At 36.3% G+C, this 17,884-nt stretch overlaps 1 protein-coding gene across 3 annotated transcripts in view; it reads left to right on the top strand.

Annotated features, from left to right (window-relative positions):
- The window catches only part of mtss1la (MTSS I-BAR domain containing 2a), a 48,367-nt gene that overhangs the window by 19,388 nt on the left and 11,095 nt on the right, over positions 1 to 17,884 (top strand). For all 3 annotated transcript variants that reach the window (XM_058086618.2, XM_058086620.2, XM_058086619.2), the window contains exons 2-3: positions 5,589 to 5,650; positions 6,450 to 6,523. In XM_058086618.2, coding sequence (XP_057942601.2) covers positions 5,589 to 5,650; positions 6,450 to 6,523 — 136 coding nt within the window. The remainder of the gene's footprint in view (positions 1 to 5,588; positions 5,651 to 6,449; positions 6,524 to 17,884) is intronic.

Raw genomic sequence — 17,884 nt, 5'->3', positions numbered from 1 at the left:
TCTCCCCTGGTTTTTTGACCAGAAAAGTGCATTAGAAGCAAGTTGAAAAAATGAAAAAAAAAAACGACATACTAACCCCTTACGTTTTTTTTCAAAAATGAACACCCTCAAAAGGTGTCATTTTATGCCATTTTTGGATGCTTCTCGGGCCCCTGTTGAGTGTGTGTGAGGTCTCCCCTGTTTTTTTGACCAGAAAAGTGCATTAGAAGCAAGTTGAAAAAATGAAAAAAAACGACATACTAACCCCTTACGTTTTTTTTCAAAAATGAACACCCTCAAAAGGTGTCATTTTATGCCATTTTTGGATGCTTCTCGGGCCCCTGTTGAGTGTGTGTGAGGTTTCCCGTCTTTTTTTGACCAGAAAAGTGCATTAGAAGCAAGTTGAAAAAATGAAAAAAAACGACATACTAACCCCTTACGTTTTTTTTCAAAAATGAACACCATCAAAAGGTGTCATTTTATGCCATTTTTGGATGCTTCTCGGGCCCCTGTTGAGTGTGTGTGAGGTCTCCCCTGGTTTTTTGACCAGAAAAGTGCATTAGAAGCAAGTTGAAAAAATGAAAAAAAACGACATACTAACCCCTTACGTTTTTTTTCAAAAATGAACACCCTCAAAAGGTGTCATTTTATGACATTTTTGGATGCTTCTCGGGCCCCTGTGGAGTGTGTGTGAGGTTTCCTGTCTTTTTTTGACCAGAAAAGTGCATTAGAAGCAAGTTGAAAAAATGAAAAAAAAACGACATAGTAACCCCTTATGTTTTTTTTCAAAAATGAACACCCTCAAAAGGTGTCATTTTATGCCATTTTTGGATGCTTCTCGGGCCCCTGTTGAGTGTGTGTGAGGTTTCCCGTCTTTTTTGACCAGAAAAGTGCATTAGAAGCAAGTTGAAAAAATGAAAAAAAACGACATACTAACCCCTTACGTTTTTTTTCAAAAATGAACACCCTCAAAAGGTGTCATTTTATGCCATTTTTGGATGCTTCTGGGTTCCCTGTTGAGTGTGTGTGAGGTCTCCCCTGGTTTTTTGACCAGAAAAGTGCATTAGAAGCAAGGTGAAAAAATGAAAAAAAACGACATACTAACCCCTTACGTTTTTTTTCAAAAATGAACACCCTCAAAAGGTGTCATTTTATGCCATTTTTGGATGCTTCTCGGGCCCCTGTTGAGTGTGTGTGAGGTTTCCCGTCTTTTTTTGACCAGAAAAGTGCATTAGAAGCAAGTTGAAAAAATGAAAAAAAACGACATACTAACCCCTTACGTTTTTTGTCAAAAATGAACACCATCAAAAGGTGTCATTTTATGCCATTTTTGGATGCTTCTCGGGCCCCTGTTGAGTGTGTGTGAGGTTTCCCGTCTTTTTTTGACCAGAAAAGTGCATTAGAAGCAAGTTGAAAAAATGAAAAAAAACGACATACTAACCCCTTACGTTTTTTTTCAAAAATGAACACCCTCAAAAGGTGTCATTTTATGCCATTTTTGGATGCTTCTCGGGCCCCTGTTGAGTGTGTGTGAGGTTTCCCGTCTTCTTTTGACCAGAAAAGTGCATTAGAAGCAAGTTGAAAAAATGAAAAAAAACGACATACTAACCCCTTACGTTTTTTTTCAAAAATGAACACCCTCAAAAGGTGTCATTTTATGCCATTTTTGGATGCTTCTCGGGCCCCTGTTGAGTGTGTGTGAGGTTTCCCGTCTTTTTTTGACCAGAAAAGTGCATTAGAAGCAAGTTGAAAAAATGAAAAAAAAACGACATACTAACCCCTTATGTTTTTTTTCAAAAATGAACACCATCAAAAGGTGTCATTTTATGCCATTTTTGGATGCTTCTCGGGCCCCTGTTGAGTGTGTGTGAGGTCTCCCCTGGTTTTTTGACCAGAAAAGTGCATTAGAAGCAAGTTGAAAAAATGAAAAAAAACGACATACTAACCCCTTATGTTTTTTTTCAAAAATGAACACCATCAAAAGGTGTCATTTTATGCCATTTTTGGATGCTTCTCGGTCCCCTGTTGAGTGTGTGTGAGGTCTCCCCTGGTTTTTTGACCAGAAAAGTGCATTAGAAGCAAGTTGAAAAAATGAAAAAAAACGACATACTAACCCCTTATGTTTTTTTTCAAAAATGAACACCATCAAAAGGTGTCATTTTATGCCATTTTTGGATGCTTCTCGGGCCCCTGTTGAGCGTGTGTGAGGTCTCCCCTGTTTTTTTGACCAGAAAAGTGCATTAGAAGCAAGTTGAAAAAATGAAAAAAACGACATACTAACCCCTTACGTTTTTTTTCAAAAATGAACACCCTCAAAAGGTGTCATTTTATGCCATTTTTGGATGCTTCTCGGGCCCCTGTTGAGTGTGTGTGAGGTTTCCCGTCTTTTTTTGACCAGAAAAGTGCATTAGAAGCAAGTTGAAAAAATGAAAAAAAACGACATACTAACCCCTTACGTTTTTTTTCAAAAATGAACACCCTCAAAAGGTGTCATTTTATGCCATTTTTGGATGCTTCTCGGGCCCCTGTTGAGTGTGTGTGAGGTTTCCCGTCTTTTTTTGACCAGAAAAGTGCATTAGAAGCAAGTTGAAAAAATGAAAAAAAACGACATACTAACCCCTTATGTTTTTTTTCAAAAATGAACACCATCAAAAGGTGTCATTTTATGCCATTTTTAGATGCTTCTCGGGCCCCTGTTGAGTGTGTGTGAGGTCTCCCCTGGTTTTTTGACCAGAAAAGTGCATTAGAAGCAAGTTGAAAAAATGAAAAAAAACGACATACTAACCCCTTACGTTTTTTTTCAAAAATGAACACCCTCAAAAGGTGTCATTTTATGCCATTTTTGGATGCTTCTCGGGCCCCTGTTGAGTGTGTGTGAGGTCTCCCCTGGTTTTTTGACCAGAAAAGTGCATTAGAAGCAAGTTGAAAAAATGAAAAAAAAACGACATACTAGCCCCTTATGTTTTTTTTCAAAAATGAACACCATCAAAAGGTGTCATTTTATGCCATTTTTGGATGCTTCTCGGTCCCCTGTTGAGTGTGTGTGAGGTCTCCCCTGGTTTTTTGACCAGAAAAGTGCATTAGAAGCAAGTTGAAAAAATGAAAAAAAACGACATACTAACCCCTTACGTTTTTTGTCAAAAATGAACACCCTCAAAAGGTGTCATTTTATGCCATTTTTGGATGCTTCTCGGGCCCCTGTTGAGTGTGTGTGAGGTTTCCCGTCTTTTTTTGACCAGAAAAGTGCATTAGAAGCAAGTTGAAAAAATGAAAAAAAACGACATACTAACCCCTTATGTTTTTTTTCAAAAATGAACACCATCAAAAGGTGTCATTTTATGCCATTTTTGGATGCTTCTCGGGCCCCTGTTGAGTGTGTGTGAGGTCTCCCGTCTTTTTTTGACCAGAAAAGTGCATTAGAAGCAAGTTGAAAAAATGAAAAAAAAACAACATACTAACCCCTTATGTTTTTTTTCAAAAATGAACACCATCAAAAGGTGTCATTTTATGCCATTTTTGGATGCTTCTCGGGCCCCTGTTGAGTGTGTGTGAGGTCTCCCCTGGTTTTTTGACCAGAAAAGTGCATTAGAAGCAAGTTGAAAAAATGAAAAAAACAACATACTAACCCCTTACGTTTTTTTTCAAAAATGAACACCCTCAAAAGGTGTCATTTTATGCCATTTTTGGATGCTTCTCGGGCCCCTGTTGAGTGTGTGTGAGGTTTCCCGTCTTTTTTTGACCAGAAAAGTGCATTAGAAGCAAGTTGAAAAAATGAAAAAAAGCGACATACTAACCCCTTACGTTTTTTTTCAAAAATGAACACCCTCAAAAGGTGTCATTTTATGCCATTTTTGGATGCTTCTCGGGCCCCTGTTGAGTGTGTGAGGTCTCCCCTGGTTTTTTGACCAGAAAAGTGCATTAGAAGCAAGTTGAAAAAATGAAAAAAAACGACATACTAACCCCTTACGTTTTTTTTCAAAAATCACTGCCCTCAAAAGCTGGCATTTTATGCCATTTTTGGATGCTTCTCGGGCCCCTGTTGAGTGTGTGTGAGGTTTCCCGTCTTTTTTTGACCAGAAAAGTGCATTAGAAGCAAGTTGAAAAAATGAAAAAAAACGACATACTAACCCCTTACGTTTTTTTCAAAAATCACCGCCCTCAAAAGGTGTCATTTTATGCTATTTTTGGATCCTTCTCGGGCTACTCGGTGGTTCCCAGATCTTACTAAGCGTGTGGAGCATCCAGCACGCTTCAGATGGGGTATTGATCGATGGGCGGCAAGGGGACGCGGGGCCTTTGGAGCCACGATGGGCTCAGTCGGCTCCACCCGATTGGCTCGTCGGTTGCTGGCAGGCCTGCTTCAGTTTCATTCATGTCCTTTTGTGGCAGGCACGCCGTGTATTGAAAAGCCGATGAATGAGGCCGCAGTCCTGAGTCAGCACGGTCCCCGGTCCTCCACTGTCTCGCTCAGACATCTGACCTCATTCCTGCCGCCTGGCTGGTCGACACAAGCCTGTCAGACCGGCTTTGCCCCCCCCGGGGGGTGGGGGGGGGATGGGGAGTCGCGCAGCTTTCCTGTGGCGATCTCAACTGCGTACCTTCCACTGAACGCGTGTCCGTGTTTGCAGCACCTGCTGCTTATGCAACCACGCCGATAAGACCCGGGGACGAAACTAAAAAAAAAAAAACAGCAAGTTGAAAAAATAAGACATGAACGTTAATAATAATAATAATAATATACTGACATTAATAATCAATAAGCACATTGCCATATCTTGTCTAAAACAGAGTGGAAAATATTCCATTCCGAACCCCTTTCTTCTGTCTTGAGCTGGCTCATGGAATATTTTCCACTCTGTTTTGGACAAGATATGGCAATGCGCTTGTCTACTAGAGGGGGAAAACATTCCATTCCAAACCCCTTTCTTCTGTCTTGAGCTGGCTCATGGAAAATATTCCATTCCATTGTTTTCCACTCTGGTAGACAAGCACATTGCCATATCTTGTCTAAAACAGAGTGGAAAATATTCCATTCCGAACCCCTTTCTTCTGTCTTGAGCTGGCTCATGGAAAATATTCCATTCCAATGTTTTCCACTCTAGTAGACAAGCACATTGCCAGATCTTGTCTAAAACAGAGTGGAAAATATTCCATTCCAAACAGCTTTCTTCTGTCCTGAACTGCCTCTACCAGGCAGGCAAAAAACAAATACTGAACATTCCCTTCCTGTTCTGTTGACTTATTGTCGCCTTAGTCTTCCTTGAAGATCCTCACAAGAGTTTTCCAAGGTCAAACTGTAACTTCCAGGTTCCACCACGCCGACCAACATGACATCTGTATCCTCCGTATCCTCTCCTTCATCACGGATAATGGCTGCGGATGAAAGGAATGGACACCTGTTAGAGTCAGTAGGACATAAAAAGGCAGGATGGCGTCTTTTGCATGATGGATCCGAAAAATGGCTTCCCGAGGCAAAGCGTTCCTTGCGTTGTTTGCGTCGTTACGACCTTGTCTCAATCTTATTTGAACTTCTGTGAAACTGAGCGGCTGTAGTCAAACGTTAGATTAGATATGGTTTCATTTTGTCTTCTTTTTCCGTCTCTTATCAGAGTTCCTACCCGGTCTGGGAAGACTTCAGCGCCAAGGCCACAAAACTGCATTCCCAACTCAGGTGAGGAGTTGCCGATATTCCCGCCCCCATTGAGTAGAACGGAGGTGTCCAAATTTATTTATTTTTTATATTCTTATTTAACAATCAAACTATTACAATAAAAAAAAATTAAAAAACAAAAAGTCTGAAGAATACGTTACAATATATTAGTAGCATAAAGTCAAAATATTAAGCTTATTAAAAGTCCAAATATTATGAAAAACAAAACAACAAATAAAATTGTGAAAAAAATAATAATGTTATATGTAATAATGTTATAATATAATGGGATTAAAGTCATAATTTATAAAAAAAATTGTGATCATTGCAATATTAGTAGCATAAAGTTAAAATATTAAACTTATTAAAAGTCCTAATATTATGAAAAACAAACAAAACAACAAATAAAGTTGTGAAAAAAGTAATAATGTTATATGTTATAATATAATGGCATTAAAGTCATAATTTATAAAAGAAAATTGGGATTGCTGCGAAAAAAGCTGCAGAAAAAAATGCCAAAAAATATCTGTAATTTTGGGATAATAAAGTCAAAATATTAAGAGAAATTTTTACGAGACTAAAATTGTAATACTATGAAGCAAACTTGTCGTTTTAGTTGAGAAACAAACTCAACAAAATGAAGTTGGAATTTTTGGAAAATTAGCCTGCGAAAAAGTTTGAATATTGAGTGAAAAAATAAAATAAAATAAAATAAAATAAAATAAAATAAAATAAAATAAAATAAAATTAAATTAAATTAAATTAAATTAAATCAAATCAAATCGTCCCGTTAAATTCACATGTCCCTTTCTATTTTCAGGACCACAATTTTGGCAGCTGTGGCCTTCTTAGATGCTTTCCAGAAGGTAGCAGACATGGCAACCAACTCAAGAGGTAAGACAACTACCTTTAACCCTTAAATGTATAAGTGGGTCAAAAATGACCCGGTCAGGTTGTTTTCTTGAAATATCTTTGTAATGAAAAATTGTTATCATTTCATATTCCAGGTATTCCTCAAAAATCATATTTTTGATATCATGCCGTTCACATTTTTAACTTACCTTTATGCAACACACAATGGATGCTCACATGTTCTATTGTTGTACGGGGTCATTTTCTTTTTCAAAGATGTAAAAAAAAAGTGAAAAATGAAGATGTTTCTAACATGAAATCATTCTTGTGTGGTCCTAAATATAATACAAGTTATTATTCCTAACCAAAATGGCTAAATTGGCATAAAAATTTGTCCCGAAAGGTGATGTTGACCTTCTGTGAACTATTTGGATTGGCGGCCTCCCTTTCAAGGTCGTTTTTGTTTCCCTTCTCAACGCTAACCCCGTGTTCTGCTGCCACACTGCAGACATATAACAAGGATAACAATAAACCCGCGCCAGCCTGAGCTTTTGAAGTCAGGAAAAATGTTCTCTCACGGAAGTGATCAGAGGGTCTACAAGCCTCCGGGCGTGGGATTTCATGATCCTTAGAGCTCTTGTTTCAAGCGGCAGAAAAAAAAAGGCTACAATAAACTTCTTGCACTCAGGTTGCCACCGTTTACATTAAAATTAACACTGAAAAATATTGTAATATTTTGAAGTGTAATATTAATCCAAGCCAAAAGGCAGCAGCTGTTCAACTTTCTCAGAGTTCAGAAATTTTGACTTAATTCCAATAATATTATTGGAATAATTATTATTATTATTATTAATAATATTAGAACATTTCTCCAACCTAATTTGCGTTCCACAATATTACTTTCTTTGTTAACTATATGCTCCTAATATCATTATTTTACCTAATAATGACATGTAGTATTCTTGATCGCCAAAACAACAGGCTTTTATTGCAGGTTTGAATTAAGAGGAACAACTTTCCTCATTAGATTCCAATTTTTATCTCGTCATATTTTCACTTGTAGAATTACTACAGCTGATTTTTACGATTTTTTTTTGATGATGTTCTACAGACCGCAAAGGGCCCCCGGGCAGCACTTTGGACAGCCCTGTTCTATAACGTAAAACTAGTACAGTAACGACTAGGAGAAAATGCTACACTTCATGTGCTGACCTCTCACTTTGGGCGGGAATCGGGAAAGTTTTAGTGAAGTGTTGCTTTTTTTGGCGGTGAAGTCTGGCGGGGGGGGGGGGGGGGGGGGGCTGATTTTAGTCCGAGGTAGCTGAAAGACCTGCTAAGCTTTGGAATATCCGACAGGGAGTGACTGCTCTTCTACAATATTTATTATACAATATGCTGTTGTAACATTATTAGAGCCCTCCCGACATAAACTAATACCCCTATAGTAACCTTCATGCTGGCATTGCACAATAAAGTTGACATTCTATGGGAGACGCAAAGGTGTGTGACATCATTGGGAGTTTTAGAGTTCAGTTTTAGCTTAGCATGGGTTACCGCAGCAACGGAAGTTGTGTTTTTTTACAGGGAAAAAGAACTCGATATTATTTTACGAGAATAAAGTCAAAATATGAAGTGAAAATTTTTGTTTATATGAATAAACTTATTATTGTTTTGCAATAAAATTGTCATTTTAGTGGCATATAGTTGAAATGTTAATGACATTTTTTTTGTTAAATTTGGAATATTATGCCAAACAAGGCAAAATAAAGCTGGAATTTCTGGAAGTTGGCATTAAAGTTAAAATATTATGGGAGAAAAGTGAGAATTTATTAAGATTATTTTATTATTTTAATAAATTTTAATAAATTTTTATAATTTTTTATAAATTTTAATACATTTTAATACATTTTAATACATTTTTTAAAAAATCATTAATTTTAATTAATTTTAATTAATTTTAATTAATTTTAATTTTAATCATTCATTCATTTTCTACTGCTTTTCCCTTTTTTCTACTGCGTCGCTCATCATTCCGAGCGAGTGGGGTGAACGTTGTTAGGGTGGGGGGTTGTGGTGGTTGCAGCGGGATTTCCACAGCTCTTGGTATCCAGGCTAGCCATAGGCGTTTTGCTAATCCTCTTAGCGCGACTCCATAACACAGACTCAGACTGGCCTCTCTTTTCTTCTGAGCGCCCCCCCCCCCCCCTTATGCTTCCACTAAATTCACGTAGCACGTTTATGTTCCACTTCCATTTTGACATGTGACCGCAAAGGACAAATGGTGATCAAACGTGCATTACGGCGTTCCGATGCGATGCTTTTCCCGCTTCCCGATACGGAGCGAAGGCATGCTAGTAGATCAGTGTGTCAGTGAAGCTGTAATCTGCTTGGACGCTGTGCCTCTCCGGGTTGCCAGATGGGACGGATATCCCTACGAGCCATCTGGGCACGCTGACGTGGACGAGATGCGTCCCTAATGTAGCCCAAGACCCGCAGATTAGCGTCCTCCGCACTGTCCCAAAACGCTGCAGCTTTTTTTTTTTTTTTTTTTTTTTAACACACATGTCAAATAACGAGAGCGTGTGCGAGATTGACATGCGTGTTGTGCGGCACGTCATGTGAGCGTATTGTAGCCGGAGCGCCACAGCTGGAACGGGAAAAGCCGCTTCCTGTTTCCTTTGGCTTACCGAAATCATTTGGCGGGATTGGGAAGATTGGACATGCTATCACTTTATATAATGAACCTTCTCTGCAGCACTGCTTCAAAAATAATGGGGCGGGGGGGGGGTCGCTGGGGGACTGTCAGGGGTCCGTCAATGCAGACCTACCAACATGTACACATTTGTAGTACTCAACATGCAATTTGAATACACTCGACGTTTTCTTGCATTTTCACGGTTTCTTTTTTAAGTTCCGTCTGTACAGCACAGATATATGAATATGAATAAATATCAGTTTTTCCCCGGGGGGGGGGGGGGGGGGGGGGCATGACAAGTTTTCATTTCAAAGATATTTCAAGAAAACAACCTGACCGGGTCAGAAAACAACCTGACTGGGTCATTTTTGACCCACTTATGGAAGGTTGGGGTAGTAACACAAAAACTAAAATTTCTTAAAAATGCGAACGGCATGATATCAAAAATATGATTTTTGAGGAATACTTGGAATATGAAATGATAATTTTTCATTACAAAGATATTTCAAGAAAACAACCTGACCGGGTCATTTTTGACCCACTTATGGAAGGTTGGGGTAGTAACACAAAAACTAAAATTTCTTAAAATTTCTTTAAATTTCCTAAAAATGCGAACGGCATGATATCAAAAATATGATTTTTGAGGAATACCTGGAATATGAAATGATAATTTTTCATTACAAAGATATTTCAAGAAAACAACCTGACCGGGTCATTTTTGACCCACTTATGGAAGGTTAGGGTAGTAACACAAAAACTAAAATTTCTTAAAATTTCTTAAAAATGCGAACGGCATGATATCAAAAATATGATTTTTGAGGAATACCTGGAATATGAAATGATAACAATTTTTCATTACAAAGATATTTCAAGAAAACAACCTGACCGGGTCATTTTTGACCCACTTATGGAAGGTTGGGGTAGTAACACAAAAACTAAAATTTCTTAAAATTTCTTAAAAATGCGAACGGCATGATATCAAAAATATGATTTTTGAGGAATACTTGGAATATGAAATGATAATTTTTCATTACAAAGATATTTCAAGAAAACAACCTGACCGGGTCATTTTTGACCCACTTATGGAAGGTTGGGGTAGTAACACAAAAACTAAAATTTCTTAAAATTTCTTTAAATTTCCTAAAAATGCGAACGGCATGATATCAAAAATATGATTTTTGAGGAATACCTGGAATATGAAATGATAATTTTTCATTACAAAGATATTTCAAGAAAACAACCTGACCGGGTCATTTTTGACCCACTTATGGAAGGTTAGGGTAGTAACACAAAAACTAAAATTTCTTAAAATTTCTTAAAAATGCGAACGGCATGATATCAAAAATATGATTTTTGAGGAATACCTGGAATATGAAATGATAACAATTTTTCATTACAAAGATATTTCAAGAAAACAACCTGACCGGGTCATTTTTGACCCACTTATGGAAGGTTAGGGTAGTAACACAAAAACTAAAATTTCTTAAAATTTCTTAAAAATGCGAACGGCATGATATCAAAAATATGATTTTTGAGGAATACCTGGAATATGAAATGATAACAATTTTTCATTACAAAGATATTTCAAGAAAACAACCTGACCGGGTCATTTTTGACCCACTTATGGAAGGTTGGGGTAGTAACACAAAAACTAAAATTTCTTAAAATTTCTTAAAAATGCGAACGGCATGATATCAAAAATATGATTTTTGAGGAATACCTGGAATATGAAATGATAATTTTTCATTACAAAGATATTTCAAGAAAACAACCTGACCGGGTCATTTTTGACCCACTTATGGAAGGTTGGGGTAGTAACACAAAAACTAAAATTTCTTAAAATGCATAAAAGATAAGTTCCCATGGATCCCATCTCGAGGCTTCCCGAGGCCTCCTTGAGCTTTGTTTCCCAGGTTTTACTTGGAAGTAGAAGATGAACTCCAAGGAACGTCTGAAAAGCGGAATAATAATGGAAGAGAAAACAAGTCTTTTGGCTTCTGAGGGCGAAATACCAAACTAAGAAGACAAACATGAGACTTGCGGGGAACACTATGTCCACATGGATTTTGCACATGAACTCCGGGAATGAGGGCCAGACGGAGGACATCGAACTCGGGAAGAAAACAATACGATGCATACTTTCACTGATTATATAAAGCATAGCTCAGTTTTTTTTTTTTTTTAATGGGAGGATTCTGGAAACATTTGGCAACCACATTTTGTGTCTTTGTCTAAAGCAACACGATTTGAGGACATTCCCAGTGTGATCCCTCTGTGATTCCCTTTGTGATCATTCCGACCCCCCCCCCCCCCCCCCCCGCCCCAATCTTTCCTGAGCAGATTTAGCATCAACGTAATACTTCATCACGCCATCACACTGCCTGCCTTTTATATGATTAAGCATCGCTGATCAAGCGTTGCCATGACAACACCGCTTCAAAGTAAAAAAAAAAAAAAAACGGTATGGAAGAATCCCGTTAATGAGGCAATATTTGGATTCATTCCCGCCAGTGAAGAGACATTCCCAGCGCCATCCGTCATCATTCGTTCATTCATTTTTACAAGGAAAAAAGAACTCATTTTACGAGAATAAAGTCAAAATATGAAGTAAAAATTTTTGTTTATATGAATTAACTTATGGTTTATTCATATAAACAATTATATACAAATTATTGTTTTGCAAAAAATATGTCATTTTAGTGGCATATCGTTGAAATGTTAATAATTTTTTTGTTAAATTTGTAATATTATTAAGATTATTTTATTTTATTATTATTATTTTTTTTAATTATTATTATTTATTTTATTTCGATCATTCATTCATTTTCTACCGCTAATAAAAAAATGCCAATTTCTGGAAGTTGGCATTAAAGTCAAAATATTATGGGGAGAAAAGTGAGAATTTATTAACATTATTTTATTATTATTTTATTATTATTTTTTTTTAAATAATAATTATTTTTTTTCCGATCATTCATTCATTCATTCATTCATTTTCTACCGTAGCTCCCAGGCACTCATGCAGCCCCCATGAATGGATCTATTTTCAGTTCCTGTCGTAATGACAAGGTTTTCCCAATACTTTCTACGCCACTCCTTGGAATTCAGGTTTTGTTTGAGTGAACCGTAGCTTCCTGGCACTCATGCAGCCCCCGTGAATGGATCTATTTTCAGTTCCTGTCGTAATGACAAGGTTTCCCGATACTTTCTACGCCACTCCTTGGAATTTAGATTTTGTTTCAGTGAACCGTATCTCCCTGGCACTCATGCAGCCTCCATGAATGGATCTATTTTCAGTTCCTGTAGTAATGACAAGGTTTTCGCGATACTTTCTACGCCACTCCTTGGAATTCAGGTTTTGTTTCAGTGAACCGTATCTCCCTGGCACTCATGCAGCCTCTGTGAATTGATCTATTTTCAGTTCCTGTCGTAATGACAAGGTTTCCCGATACTTTCTACGCCACTCCTTGGAATTCAGGTTTTGTTTGAGTGAACCGTAGCTCCCTGGCACTCATGCAGCCTCCATGAATGGATCTATTTTCAGTTCCTGTAGTAATGACAAGGTTTTCCCGATACTTTCTACGCCACTCCTTGGAATTTAGATTTTGTTTGAGTGAACCGTAGCTCCCTGGCACTCATGCAGCCCCCGTGAATTGATCTATTTTCAGTTCTTGTAGTAATGACAAGGTTTCCCGATACTTTCTACGCCACTCCTTGGAATTCAGGTTGTGTTTCAGTGAACCGTATCTCCCTGGCACTCATGCAGCCCCCGTGAATTGATCTATTTTCAGTTCTTGTAGTAATGACAAGGTTTCCCGATACTTTCTACGCCACTCCTTGGAATTCAGGTTGTGTTTCAGTGAACCGTAGCTCTTTGGCACTCATGCAGCCCCCATGAATGGATCTATTTTCAGTTCTTGTAGTAATGACAAGGTTTCCCGATACTTTCTACGCCACTCCTTGGAATTCAGGTTGTGTTTCAGTGAACCGTATCTCCCTGGCACTCATGCAGCCTCTGTGAATTGATCCATTTTCAGTTCCTGTAGTAATGACAAGGTGTCCCAATACTTTCTACGCCACTCCTTAGATTTATGACATCGTATAGTACGCCCCTGAAACCTCCCCGCCCCCCCTCACCCGCTAGCCTTTTTTTCAACCTGAATGAAAAACACATTCCGACAAGGAGTTAACTTTATTTTTAGAAACGTTTATGTTCCTGAACAGGAGGTTCCGCTTACAAAATCCACCCCCCCCCCCCCCCCCCCCCCCCCCCATCGGCTCCATAATACACTCCAGAACACGGCCCCACCACATTACACACACTGCAGTCTGTGCCCGGGGTCGGGTCGGGGTGGAAACTCCACAAAGCCCCGCGTCCAGACAACAATGGGATGAGTGTGTGGGACTCGTCACTTGCAGACCAAAACAATCGCTTTGCTTTCCTTTGCCTTTGCTGCGGCTAAGAGGAGCCAGATGGGGGGAAGTGACGCACGGGCTAATAATAATAATAATAATAATAATAATAATAATAATAATAATAATAATAATAGCTGACGGAGCACGTTGGGCCCATTCAGACAAGGTGGGGGCCCATTCAGCCGGACTCATGCACACACAACAACAAAGCTGGAGTTGCAGGAAAAACAGCTCCAGCATCAAAGCATTCAACTAATAATAATAATAATAATCATCATCATCATATAATAACAATGACATTGGAGCGTTCTTCCATGTACTAAGAATTCCCATGTTTCTTGATATTCCCATTTTTCAGAATGCAAAAAGCCTTTCATCTACAGAGTTTTAACGATTTTTTTATGATAATTTTCCAAATTTTCCGGCACATTTAGCCCAATAAATGTTAGACATGTTGTTTTATCATAATTTATGAAAATTTTTATTGTATATTATTATAATTATTATATTATTAATAATAACTAATTATAATTATGAAAGAAAAAAGGAAATTACTATAGGAAAAAAATAGGAAATGAATAAAAAGGAAATAATTATAATTATAATGTAATAATTATAAATATATAATATAATTATTTCCTTTCAACACTATTATATACAATATTACATTTTCTCCTAAAATTGTGAGAAAAAAAATTATCTAAATAATTTCACTTGATGCTGATAAAATGTTTTTGTTTTTTTTTACATTTTTTATAATATTATATTCTCATAATATTTATAATAATTATTCTATAATTATAATTATATTTATGAAAGAAAAAAAATTATAGGAAAAAATATGAAATAAATAATTAGAATTATGACAGAAAAAAGGAAATAATTATAATGTAATGTAATAATTATATATTATAATTATTATAATTATTTTCTTTCAACACTATTATATACAATATTACATTTTCTCCTAAAATTGTGAGAAAAAAATTATCTAAATAATTTGACTTGATGCTGATAAAATGTTTTAGTTTTTTTTAAACATTTTTATAATATTATATTCTCATAATATTTATAATAATTATAATGATAATTATAGGAAAAAATAGGAAATAAATAAAAAGGAAATAATTATAATGTAATGTAATATAATTAAAATTATATATTATAATTATTTCCTTTTAAGAAATTTCAACACTATTAGATATAATATTACATTTTCTCCTAAAATTGTGAAAAAAATTATCTAAATAATTTGACTTCATGCTGATAAAATGCTTTTATTTTTTTTACATTTTTTTAATAATATTATATTCTCATAATATTAAGACTCTATGTTCCTTTTTATGCCATTATTCTCCTCCTGCCAATGTCAGGAATGGGAATTGTTGTCTCCTACATGGTGGAATTTCTGAAGCTGAAGGTGCGCATGAAAGGCAGTTCGATTCCCGTGGAAGCGTAAAACCATGGCGCCCTCGGACTCCCCAAACACGTGCAGCTGACTCAGACTTGTTTGATCCCCGCTCCAAGTCGGTAGTCCCAATAAAACCCGAGAACGAGATACCTCAGCAAAGTTCCCATCTTGAAGACATCAGGAAGGAGGTCCTGGAGCTCCCGGCTCCTCGGCAGGGGAGCCCGTGAACAGCAGGCCTATTAAAAGACTCCTCGTTCCTGGAGGAATTAAGGAGAGATAATCAGAACCAGAACTTTTTGAGTAGTCCACCACGCTTAGCTGGACCTCAGTACTCGGAGATTCCCGACTTTCCCAAGTTTCCTCCTGTAGGAATCTTGAGGATTGTTTAAGATAAATAAAGATAAATTTGGATTTTGGAACCTTTTGTGATGAAGTACTGAGCCGTAGTCTGAGGTTGCGTAACATACTTTACATGGGGGGGGGTCCTCGTACCAGGCTGGCCCCGCCTCCCTTCGAGCGCTGCTAAATAATAACTTTCCCAGTGTTATTCCCACTGTAAAGAAGGAAAAAGCGGATCTCTTTTCCCTGCGTTTGTACGTTTGTTTCAAGCCAGGATACGGAGGAGAGGGGGGGGCAGAGGCCAGAATGACTTTCGGATGGGGGCCAGGAAGCCTCTGGACCTCCCCAGGATGTAGCTGTCAGTGGATCCTCCTCTGGGGGGGCCGGGGGGGCAAATAAGGAAGGAGGATACACAGGCATGGAGGGGGGGGGTCATTTTTGATCCACTTATGGAAGGTTGGGGTAGTAACACAAAAACTAAAATTTCTTAAAATGTTTTAAAAATAAGTTAAAAATGTGAACGGCATGATATCAAAAATATGATTTTTGAGGAATACCTGGAATATGAAATGATAAAAAATTTAATTACAAAGATATTTCAAGAAAACAACCTGACCGGGTCATTTTTGACCCACTTATGGAAGGTTGGGGTAGTAACACAAAAACTAAAATTTCTTAAAATTTCTTAAAAATGTGAAGGGCATTACATCAAAAATATGATTTTTGAGGAATATCTGGAATATGAAATGCTAAAAATGTTTCATTATGAAGATATTTCAAGAAAACAACCTGACCGGGTCATTTTTGACCCACTTATGGAAGGTTGGGGTAGTAACACAAAAACTAAAATTTCTTAAAATTTCTTAAAAATATGAACGGCATGATATCAAAAATATGATTTTTGAGGAATACCTGGAATATGAAATTATGAAAAATTTTCATTATGAAGATATTTCAAGAAAACAACCTGACCGGGTCATTTTTGACCCACTTATGGAAGGTTGGGGTAGTAACACAAAAACTAAAATTTCTTAAAAATTCTTAAAAATGTGAACGGCATGATATCAAAAATATGATTTTTGAGGAATACCTGGAATATGAAATTTTTCATTCCAAAGATATTTCAAGAAAACAACCTGACCGGGTCATTTTTGACCCACTTATGGAAGGTTGGGGTAGTAACACAAAAACTAAAATTTCTTAAAATGTATAAAAAATAAGTTAAAAATTTGAAGGCATGATATCAAAAATATTACTTTTGAGGAATATCTGGAATATGAAATTATGAAAAATTTTCATTACGAAGATATTTCAAGAAAACAACCTGACCGGGTCATTTTTGACCCACTTATGGAAGGTTGGGGTAGTAACACAAAAACAAAAAAATCTTAAAATGTATAAAAAATAAGTTAAAAATGTGAACAGCATGATATCAAAAACATGTTTTTTGAGGAATACAGAACAATTTTTCATATTTCAAGATATTTCAAGAAAACATTTATGCATCTAAGGGTTAAGAAAATAATATTTCCAAAGATAATTTCACCAAAAAAAGGTCAAAAAATTTGGGAGAAAAACTCCAAAAATGGGAGATTTAGTAGTTTTCTCCTTGAAATATTGTCATATAACTTCTTTGCATATTTATATATGTATGTTTCTTTACAAAATTTTTGGATACGGTCTGATTTTTTTTTTTTGGGGGGGGGGGGGGGTCCAGTGGGTTTCTGTCCCTCCGCCCTGCATGTTTAGGAAACACAGAGAACAGGAAAGTCAGAGAAGCCACGGAAGAATAAAAGGATATCCCGTTACACGTTCCCTCCTTTTTCCTCCAGGATAGAAGGGCTGGGAACGTTGGGATGGGTGGGGTGGGGGGTGGGGGGGGGTGTTACTTCATTGCAGCACCTGTCCATACAGAGGCGGGAACATCTGCATGACGCTACTCGTGTGTGTGGCCCAGATTAGAAGAGGATCAAAAAAGTAGAAATTATAATAAAATAAAGTATGGTATAATGTGGGAAAAAAATAACATTTTAGTAGCTTGATGTTGAAATATTAAATATATTAAATATTATAAGTAACAAACCCAACAACAATTAAAGCTGTCATTTTTTGGAAGATTAGCTGGTTATAATTGTTAATAATAATAATATAAATTGTTATAATAATTATAAAAAGTTGTAATTATCATAATTATAATTATTTTAAATTTAATTAGTATAATTACATTTAATATAAAAAATTATTATTATTATAAGAATGAAGTGAAAATGATAAAGTGAAAAAAATAAAAAACAAAAAAATAATTTTAGTAGTTTGATGTTGAAATATTAAATATATTAAATATTATAGCTTGTTATAATTGTTAATAATAATATAAATTGTTATAATAATTATAAAAAGTTATAATTATAAAAATAATAATAAGAGTCATAATAATAATTATAAAAAATTATAATTATTATTAAATTATTATAATAATTTATAATTAAATTATTATAATTAAATTTTATATAAAAAATAATGATAATTATTATTAGAATGA

Source organism: Doryrhamphus excisus, linkage group LG6 (assembly GCF_037039965.1).
Source record: "Doryrhamphus excisus strain RoL-2023G ecotype Guam linkage group LG6, RoL_Dexc_Guam_v1.1, whole genome shotgun sequence".
In the NCBI taxonomy this organism is placed as follows: Eukaryota; Metazoa; Chordata; class Actinopteri; order Syngnathiformes; family Syngnathidae; genus Doryrhamphus; species Doryrhamphus excisus.
The sequence above is the reverse complement of the archived record's forward strand: the minus strand, read 5'-3'. Positions and strand labels throughout refer to the sequence as shown.